At 30.2% G+C, this 10,669-nt stretch overlaps 1 protein-coding gene across 1 annotated transcript; it reads left to right on the top strand.

Annotated features, from left to right (window-relative positions):
- Positions 1-490: 490 nt before the first annotated feature.
- On the top strand, positions 491-4,154 carry UMAMIT12 (nodulin MtN21 /EamA-like transporter family protein). Its single transcript, XM_089718460.1, has 7 exons — positions 491-773; positions 1,580-1,642; positions 1,752-1,868; positions 1,988-2,240; positions 2,311-2,472; positions 3,529-3,680; positions 3,770-4,154. Exons 1-7 carry the CDS (start codon positions 577-579, stop codon positions 3,951-3,953), a joined length of 1,128 nt encoding a protein of 375 aa, XP_089574586.1. The 5' UTR covers positions 491-576; the 3' UTR covers positions 3,954-4,154.
- Positions 4,155-10,669: the final 6,515 nt, after the last annotated feature.

Genomic DNA, 10,669 nt, shown 5'->3' with positions numbered 1-10,669 from the left:
GAAACACTACAAGACCACCTTTTGAAATAATTGGCAAAGCAATTCCACCAGAAACGCAATAAAACGGACAAAGTGAACTTAAACCATGCAAAAGGTGACAATTAGTTCAATTACAGGCCAAAATCCATATGGGCCCTTATGAGTAATAATTGAGTTCTCATATGTTAGTGGAATCCTTGATCTTGAACATTTTCTAAGGCAGTGTTTGGTTTCCTATATATGGAATTTAAAGTGGGATAAGATTTCAATTTTTTTTTTTTTTTTTGGTTCACATCAAATTAAAGTTTTTTGATATTTTTACATTTAAATAAGCTTTTTAAGTATGGTGTTTACCATAATCAATAACCTTTTACAACTATTTAAAAATTAAATTTAAAATAATATTCTTTGGATGTTTTCATTTTCTTACGGAACCAAACAAGCCCTTGCAGGAAAATCCTCTTCAATTAGTGCTATGCCCTTTCCTCTCTATATATATATGAGAGAACAATAGGAGCCAATGCCATTGGAGAATTAACATTCTCACTAACTTAAGCATAATAAATTGAGGAAAGTGAAAACTAAAATAAAAAGAAGATGAAGGATCAAATAGAGAGCTTTTTTATAAGAATGAAACCATTTATTGCAGTGATATTCATGCAAATTGGGCTTGCAGGAATGGATGTTATGTCGAAAGCTGCACTTAATGGAGGAATGAGCAATTATGTGCTCGTGGTCTATCGCCATGCTGTTGCCACCATTGTCATTGCTCCTTTTGCATTTTTCCTAGACAAGTAAGGCCTCTCTAGAGATCTCTCTCTCTCACGCTCATGTAGTTAATTAAAATTGGTTGAGGTAATTTTGGTTGAGTAAGTCTTGTCTAAATTTAGTCAACAATCTAGTCTCAAACTAACATATGAGGAAAAAAAAAATAGCATGGATGTTCTTTTTGATTGAAAAAAAAATGAATAGAAGATTGTTCTTGTTAAAAATTATATTCACCCATTGGCTTCATGTATAAACTAATTGCTTATATTCAAGCATTTTTTTTCTTTTCATTCATTGGAAAACTTAATGTGTTGGGATACAATTGCAAGCTACATAATAAAAGTTGTTCTTCTCTTAACTTATTAAATTGATGAAAACTTTTATGATCGAGAGGATAATTTAAGCAATTATTAATTTGGTTGTACTAATTTGGAGGGAAATTTTGAATTTTAATAAACATATATCACTCTAAAAATATCCCTAACAGACAATTAAGTCGAGTTTATAATTTTGTTTTATTTCATATTTGGGTTATTTCAAGAACCACACATTTTGGATTTTTTTTTTTTCAAATTCAGGTTGTTATCGAAAGTCCTTTTGAGAATTCATATATAGTTACTCGAGTCATTTTCCACTACTTTATTTTGCTTTCAAGCTTTTATGAAACAATTTTGCATTTCAAAATAAACTTTCATAAGCTTAAAATTTGCAAAATCACATAAATTTGTATTCTACTTTTTTGAGTAAATTTAATACAAAACTCAAATTAACTCATAATACCACTTTACTCTTTAAAAAACAAAAGAGACTAATAATTTTGTTTCTTCAACAGGAAAGTCAGGCCAAAGATGACTCGCTCAATCTTCATCAAGATACTGGTGCTTAGCTTATTAGAGTAATTTTCTATGTTTCAAAACATATAAATCCTTTTATTCTTATTCTGGGCTGTAAGCATTATCCATATCATATTATATAACATATCCACTTACTTGTCTTTTTGACAGACCAGTTATCGATCAAAACTTGTACTTCTTAGGGATGAAGTATACAACGGCAACATTTGCTGCTGCTATAATCAATATTCTGCCTGCCATTACCTTTGTAATGGCTTGCATTGTTAGGTAATTATATAAGGTTTTATTAACAGAACAGAGCAGAAAGATTCATATAGCGGATCCCAACTAATTTAGGTTACATTGTGGTTGAAACTAACAAAAGTGTATTGGTCATAACCAAATAGGCTTGAGAAGGTGAAAATGACATCACTCCACAGCCAAGCAAAGGTGGTAGGGACAATAGCAACAGTTGCAGGAGCCATGGTGATGACAGTAGTGAAAGGCCCACCTGTTGATTTGTTTAATAGCACAAAAGGAATGAGAATTTATCATCACAATCAACAAACATCTGATGATGTAAATCTCCATAATTCAATTAAAGGTGCTCTGATGATTACAATTGGGTGCTTCGGTTGGGCTTGTTTCGTCATCCTCCAAGTAAGCCTCATGGATTGAGTTAATTTTTACGATGTTTTTTGAAATTTTAACGATGTTTTTGTTTGTGTAGGCAATTACACTTAAAACATATCCTGCCGAGCTGTCTCTTACTGCTTGGATTTGCCTCTTTGGTACAATTGAGGGCTCCATTGTGGCGTTGGTGATGGAAAGAGGAAATCCTAGTGTTTGGTCTCTCAATTTGGACATTAAATTAGCAACAGCTGTCTATAGTGTAAGAAACTATAAATTTTCTCTCTCTCTCTCTCTCCCCTTTTTCTTTTGCTAGGTACGAACCATTCTTTAGGCTTTATAAACTTAAAATAGTAAAAAGAAAAAAAAAAAAGTTAAAACAGGTCTTATATTGATGTTTGGTTCAATGGACGAGAGCTAATTTTCAACAAGTGTCTACGTGGAGTGTAAATGAGTCCAATTGAATTCGAGCTTATTAAATTTAAAGCTCGGTTTAACAGACTTTCACACTATTCAAATCTTGGCAAATATAAAAATTTTGAACTTCAACTTAGCTTAAAAGTTAAGTTTAATTCAATTCCAACTATTTATCAGTTTAATTATATATATAAATTTAATAAAATTCAGTGAGATTTCAAGCTCAATATTAATAGGTTCAAGCTCAGTTCATTTGCTAAATGAGCGAGCTCGAATTTAATCTGAACCAAAATTTTTTTTTATCTTTTCAAGAGCTTATCTTGGACAGGTTGCTATAGAGCTTAACTCATTTATAACCTTACCTATACCTATTTGATAAACTAAAAAATAAACACAGAAAAAAACAACGGTCGTTAAATATTAAGTATTTTAACGGTTGCTGATTTTAAAACTTCAATTTTGAGGTCCTTTTTCTTCTTAAAAGTCCAGTACTTGCATTCCTACTCGTCACCCACACCAGCACTACAACTACTTGATTACTGTTTGAGAAAAGTTTGAAGATAAATTTGACATATTTTAATTATAAAAGCTTCCAAATAGTTAGATAGCAATATCAAACTCCTCTTGTTCCTTTTTTTTTCCTTTTTCCAATAACACAAAAGCAAAAAAGAAGGCTTTTGAAAAAACTAAATACCGGCCTTCATCCCAAATTGCAAAAGGTGAAACTACCTTATAAATGTTCACAATTTCCTCATGTGATAAGTGCATCTTTTTGCTTTTTGGAAAATAAAAAACACAAAAAGATAAGAGGAGAGTGTAATAATCATTGATAATGTGTTTATATTTCAAACATGTATTAGGTAAATAAAAACCTTACATTAAGAAATGAATATACATGCAGGGTGTTGTTTGCTCAGGATTTGCGTATTACATTCAAGGAGTAGTGATGAAGGACAGAGGCCCTGTTTTTGTCACCGCTTTTAGTCCCTTGTGCATGGTTATTGTTGCTGTCATGAGTTCCATCATTTTGGCCGAGCAAATGTTCTTGGGAAGGTATCCTTTTTATTCTCTTTTCATTAATACCAGCAATAAAGTTGATTTTAGAAAAAGTTTCAAACTAACTAATAATCTAAGACTTACAGGGTAATTGGTGCAATTATCATAGTTGGTGGCCTGTATCTGGTCGTGTGGGGTAAAGGCAAGGACTATAAGGATGAATCCTCGTCTCCAATACCAACTAAACAAGAAATGGAAAAAGAGACCCATGAAAAGGAAAACTTTGATCAACAAGTCACACAATCGGTTCATCGGATAGAGATATCATAGTTTAAACTATATTTTTTGTGGCATGAGCTATGGAGATATAAATAACCTAGAACTAGTTTTTCATGTAACTATGGCAAGTATAAGATGCCAAGGAAGAACTAATGACCATCTCCAAGAAAGAACTAATGAATTCGCGGACTGATTCGAGTTGTTTTTCCCAGATTATATACAGTCATGGAACCCCTTCTCCTCTTTATAGAATATATATGTATCCAGGCAAATTAAAATGCTCTGTTTATTTCATAGATAGATATCGAAAGTAAGAAACAGATTCAAAGAAGATGAATGAAGTCTTGCTCCAAATAATACTCTGATCCACAATGGCAGGGTGATTGAATTGAAAAGGAGCAGGAAATAAGAAGTAAACAAGAATAAGAAATTAAGGAGGATAAATTTTGGTTGGATAGAAGGGAGGGTAAGAATGTTTACATATCATTTTCCCCTTCGCACAAAGAATGAAATTTGTTACTCTCCAAATAACAGTGTAATCAATTTCAATTTCAACTCATTGAAAGGGAATGAATGGGAAATTTTTAACCTCTTTTCCACTTTCGCTCTTAAAAAAGATTTAATTTATTAGCCAAATATGAAAGAGAGAAAGAGGAAAAAAAAAAGAATTTGTCACTGTTCACCGTCATCGAAGCAAAATATTTAAACAAGTGATAAATTTATAAGAGTTGGGGATATTCTCAGCACGTATTTTAAATCCCAATGTTAGAATTTGCCCAAAGACTCATGTTATAAATGTTAGGATTTTTGCCAAACGACACAAATCTGTGCTGGACACAAATTTAAATCCATCAAATTAAATTACTAATATAACTCTACAAGAAGATGGGGGAAAATATGGTACGAGGACTAACTGTTTTGGAGTAAAAAAATGTAATGGCTGCATCTTTCAACAACCAATTGATTTAACTTACTTTGCTTCTTAAAAATAATCTTTGCATTTCATTTTATTTACTTATTATTCATTTTTTCAATGTATTGGAATGTTCGCAAGATTTCTAAATTTATATATTTAAATATTTTTTTTTTTTTCGTAATAACCTTTGCGATTGATTATTGAACGAATGACTTTTATTTATATTTTAATGAGTTAGGGATAAAAAAAGACAATAATTTTTATTGACTAAATTATTAATATGCGTGTTATGTTAAATCTGTAAATAAAATGGGACAAGTATTTTTTTATTGAAAAACAAGATGGTTGCCAAACTCATGTTTTCTCTCCCTTCCAAAAATGTTCTTTGGTTTATATTTGTAAAGAAATTTAATAAAGATGATGTGCCATTTCAAATAATCCAATGTCCACATTCCCCTTGGAATTGTGCTTATTGGATTATTGCCGATCATATTTGAAAAAGAAAAATCATCAAATCATCAATTAATAAATTGGACCTAAATTAATCAATTTCTCTCTCTTGGCGGCTCCACTTTGCATATTGTTTTTATATCTCTTAACCATGACAATCTAGTTTGTACCTCTCCTAACCAAACAAAAAAGGAAAAAAAAAAAATGAAACTACGGGAGTTTGTCAAAGGGTAAACCATTTCCAATGCCCTAAATTTTAGGGGTTGATATAATTATACTTTAAAAAAACTTAACCCCTCATGTACGCAATTTCAAATTTATGTTTCAATTGCACCCTTAATTCAAATTTGATCAAAATTAAGAGGGATAATGTTAATTTTAGTGCATCTACTTATCATTTTTTTTCTATTTTGATGTCTAAACAGAAAATTGTAACAATTGAATGTTTAAAATTGCATTTTTTTTTTCAATTTGATATCTCTTAATGACATGAACAACCAAAATGTCTAATGGGACTAAGTGAGACCTGTAAATGCATATAGGTTGCCCTCATCTACAATGGAATGTATGTCTGCCACCTTGACACCTTCTCGTGGATCAACTAATTCAAATCGAGGGTCGACCATTATAACTAAACGAGGTTCAGCAAACAAATATAAAGTACTCTTCAATAACTAAGCAAGGTTCGGAACTACATAATATAAGGCTCGGCTATATTTTAAAAAAATAATAAATAAATAAATAAATATGAGAGTATGGGTTCAGCTAGGCAAGAAAAAAAAGTATAATATATTCTAAGCAGATGGATTCGGTTAGGCATGAAAAAGAAAAGAAAAAAATAATAATGAGAGTAGGGTTCGGTTAGGCATGAATATATATATATGTGCCAAGTAAATGGGTTCGGCTAGGCAAAGAAAAGAAAAGAAAAAAATAAAAAATAGAAAAATAATAATGAGAGTAGGGTTCGGTTCGGTTTGGCATGAAAAAGGAAATAAATATATACGTTGTGTATGCTAAGTAAATGGGTTCGGCTAGGCAAAGAAAAGAAAAGGAAAAAAATAATAATAAATATATATATTTAGGAGTAAGGATAGGCATGACTAGCGCCGGTTTCGATTCACGCAACTGACGGTTCAAATTTTTTAAAATGTTGAACCTGAATCGGCCCTTGAACCGCTGGTTCCTGTTTCGGCGCAATTTCGATGGACTAATTATTCCGGTCACGGTTTCCGATGATATATATATATATATATATATATATATATATATATATATATATATATATATATATATATATATATATATATATATATATATATATATATATATATATATATATATATATATATAATCGATTTTAATATTATATCTTTCTTTCGTACATATTAATATGAGTTTAAAAAATATTGGTAAATTTTATTTTAAATAAATTTTAGAATGCTTATACTCATATAGGAATAAAATTAATTAATTTTACAAATAATCAAATAAATTATCACTTTATTTTGTTTAAATGTTATTAATTAAATAAATTATAAGAAAATTTTGAAAAATACTTCAAAAGAATGTAATTTTAAACTTAGCAAATAATTTAAAAGGGTAAAAAAAAAGTTAAAAATAATATAAGTTTAGACTAAATATTTCTCTCTTTTTTTACCATTTTACTTTTTAGATTTTTAACTTTTAAAGTAAATTGTATTTAAAAAAAAATTCTTAAGTAAAGTATATCATGTAGTATAATATTATTGAGACTTTTAGAGATGTATAAAATACGCTAAATGATTATCATTTTAAAAATAAAAATAAAAAATTTCTGGTTCGAACGGACCAGAACTGCCGGTTTCGGTTCATATTTTAACATTCACATGAACCTTAACCAACTCTTGAACCGCCGGTTCCGATTTAAAATTTTAAACCGACGATTCCGGTCCGGTTCTAATTCGTCTACAGTACGATTTCAATTTCAGTTCGATTTTGATTCGAACCGAATCGGTTGCCATGCCTAAGTAAGGATTCGGTTAGATAGGTTAAGAAAAGAAAAAAACAAAAAAAAAAAAATATAAACAATAAACAAATATATAGGGGAGAAGGGCTCGGTTAGGTAAAATAATAATAATAATAATAATACATATATATACAAGTATAGGGGTTCGGCTAGGCAAGCAAAAGAAAGATAAATAATAATAATAGTAATAAAATAAAACTCACTCAACAAAATAAAAAGAAAATGAAATACAAAATGAACTCAGAGAGAGAGAGAGTGCAATTACCTTATAGAGAGAGGCTTTACCTTGAGAAGAGAATGATGGAGGCTCAAATGGAATGAGGTAAGGCTATTTATAGAATTTTGGAAAAGGTTATCTTTTTACTTGTTAAATTTGAAAATTTCCCCCTTTTTTTCCTCCTCTTTTGACATTCAAAATAAATAAGATGGGTTGGACCCATACTGTTTGTTGATTCGGCCTTAGTAAATTAATTTTCTATCAAAATAATTTTTTCTTTTCAACAATAAACAAGACATAAATTGCATGTACTAAGGGGACATATGATAGAAGATAAATATTCACTGGGGACTAAAATAGAATTTACTTATAAACTCTTATAATTATAGTAACTTAAAGGATATTTGACACATAAATCTAAATAAGAATAGTATCCATTTTCCTATTTAGACGTTGACTTAACGTCCAAGAAAAGGTTCCATATATATAGATATACTTAATTATTATAAGGGAGGGGATCACGAACTAAAAAAAAAAGTCTTCAATATCCTGAAGGCTATCACTCCTCTTCTAAAGTCTTAATATGTTCCTGAAGCTCATCTGTTTTTACTTTTAGTAAATTTATAAGAGCATCCTGAGAAGAAACTGCACTTTCTAAGTGAGCAACAGTTTCAACAAGCTCATTAATTCTCTCTGCTAGTTGTATTACCATAAGTTAGGCATTTGAATCTGCTTCAAGTTTTTTCTTAATATTTGCTCGCAATACTTCTATATCCAGACTATCTATATTTTCCGATTTAGTATCTTGTTCATCACTTGACGGCTGCAGATCTATTTGATTTAGGTTAGAGTTTTTGGAAAAAGATACTTGGAGGTAATAAATTAGGGTAAGTAGTTCTTTTCGTTAATTTTACCATGTTGTCACCCTATATGAAAAAAATGTCGGTCCACACATGTATTTATGGATCTCGTTTAGTCTCATTAGATATTTCGGCTGTCCATGTTATCAAGAGACACCAAATTGAAAAAAAAAAAGAAAGAAATTTAGACATTTCATTGTCACAATTATCTGTACATGCACCAAAATAGAAAAAAAAATGATAAATACAGCACCAAAATTAACATTATCCCAAATTAAGATTAAAATATAATAAATGCGGGTGCTGCATGAGTTAGCCGACACAACATTAGTTAGCGAACTCAAAACTTATCGTTTTAAGTATCGAAACCCCCCAAACACTTTATCACACAACCAAAATCGTCACTGCCTAACTTCAAAAAAAAAAAATCGTCACTGCCTCGTTCGCCTTATCACCGTTTCCTTCGCCGGAATCAATGGCAATACGATTGAAACAAACGACAAGAGCGCTGTAATCACTATGGAATCAAAGGTTTCAGGATTGGAGAGATCATTGATTGCCAAATGAGCTAACAAGTTGCGTTTTGGAAAATTTAAAACGCACTGATTTAGGAAAGTGTCTCGGTCGGTTCTCGGTGTAAAACCCAATTGCACTCCCCCAGTTTAAGCGTGGATTGCAATCTTACAATTACAAACAAACTCGTCAATCTGTACAGGTTGTCTTCCATTGTCAAGGCCCCTATCTCCTCCTCCGCCTCTGCTCTATGAGCAACGTCCCAAAAAACAGTCATATTGGGTTAGAAAGCTCTGCTTCAAAACCAAGACCTTGACCTACGATTCATCCACAACTGTCAAACAATGGTTGTTAACAGAGAAACTTTAGGTTCTATGTCTCTTGTTCCATTCAACAACTATATATGGATCTTTCCACAAGAACAACAGTCTCTTTTCTCCTCTTCGCATTTCTCTTCCTCTACGAAGAACGGGTCTTACATGTCCAAGTTCTTCATGGTAATTGTTTCTTCTTTTAATTTCCTTTAGTTCAATGTTTTGATAAACTGATAGTGCGAAAAATGGTGCAGTCATGTAGAAAAGAGGAAAGAGAATAATTGCAAGGGAGAGCTGCAAAACGATGCGTCTTGTAAAAGCTAACTCATTTGGGTTGGCTAACTAGTGCGTGTCCTATATTTATTATTTTTTAATACCAATTTTGATCAAGTTAGCTTTGAGGGTGCAATTGTGATATAAATTTGAAATTGGGGTGTCTAACGACATTTATTTTGGGGTGTAATTATAACTACTTATAATAATATTTAGGATACTGAGAATGGTTTGGCTATTTTTCAAATGAAATTCTTATTTTCTGTTCAAAAGAAATTCTTATTTTTAATCTAAAAGCAATTTGCTTCAAATTTTTATTGCTGGTTGTGCCGCAAGTCTTATATTATCTCTATTTCATAATATTTGTCATATTTAAAATTTCATGTCTCTTAAGAAAATTATTAAATTTGTTTAAATTACAATAAATTATTGAGTAAATTGACTATATTATCTTAATTTAATACTAATTCTCTAAGAAAATCATTAAATTGAAGTAATAATTATTGTTCATATATAAGGGATGAATATGAAAAAAAAATATTTATTACTCCTTGAAACCATAAATATGATACGTATTTTGGAACAAAATATTTTTTCAAACGCGACAAGTATTATGAAATAAAGATAATATTATATATACAAATTCCCCTTTTAGTCCCTCTAGATTCTATTTATACTGTTTGTTGTTGTTGAATTAGCTCATATTTTCGTGAATTCTTGTTAATAGAGCAAGAACCATATTGATTATTAAAATAACGAAAATATTTGTTATTAACTGATTTACCTAACTTTATGTCATAAAACTATTGATTTCTATAAATGTTTTATTGAGAGGCTGAGGTGTCAACTTTTTGATTTAATTTGCATGTGAATCTCTTCATGTGTGGTTTAAAGTGGTTAATCATATTTAGGGTATCTTTTTTAACTTTTTAATTTTTTCTTTCAATATTGCAATCAAATGCATTTTGCCAGAAAATTAAGATGAGTAATTTTACTCAACAAATTAATTACATCAAACGTAAACATTCATTTAATCCATCTCTTTTGTTTTACTGTTGTTTTATATTTTTTATTATCTTACATCTCTTCTCTCTAAAAAGTCTCGAAATTCTTTCTAATTTTCTTTCGATTTTAAAATAATATTAACAATAGGGAAAAAAAAATAAAAAAGAAAGGTATAATTTAGAAAGTTAAATAAAGTAAAGCAATTAAGTAAAAT

The sequence above is a fragment of the Jatropha curcas genome, chromosome 2, assembly GCF_041381405.1.
Source record: "Jatropha curcas cultivar XTBG-Jc1 chromosome 2, XTBG_Jcur_1.0, whole genome shotgun sequence".
Taxonomy (NCBI): Eukaryota; Viridiplantae; Streptophyta; class Magnoliopsida; order Malpighiales; family Euphorbiaceae; genus Jatropha; species Jatropha curcas.
The sequence above is the reverse complement of the archived record's forward strand: the minus strand, read 5'-3'. Positions and strand labels throughout refer to the sequence as shown.

Excerpts from the sequence above, each read along its gene's own strand:
- UMAMIT12 (XM_089718460.1), top strand. The coding sequence starts at position 577 with ATGAAGGATCAAATAGAGAGCTTTTTTATAAGAATGAAACCATTTATT. Across the intron at positions 774-1,579 it reads TTTGCATTTTTCCTAGACAA|GAAAGTCAGGCCAAAGATGA; the intron begins GTAAGGCCTCTC and ends TTTCTTCAACAG. Across the intron at positions 2,473-3,528 it reads TAGCAACAGCTGTCTATAGT|GGTGTTGTTTGCTCAGGATT; the intron begins GTAAGAAACTAT and ends ATATACATGCAG.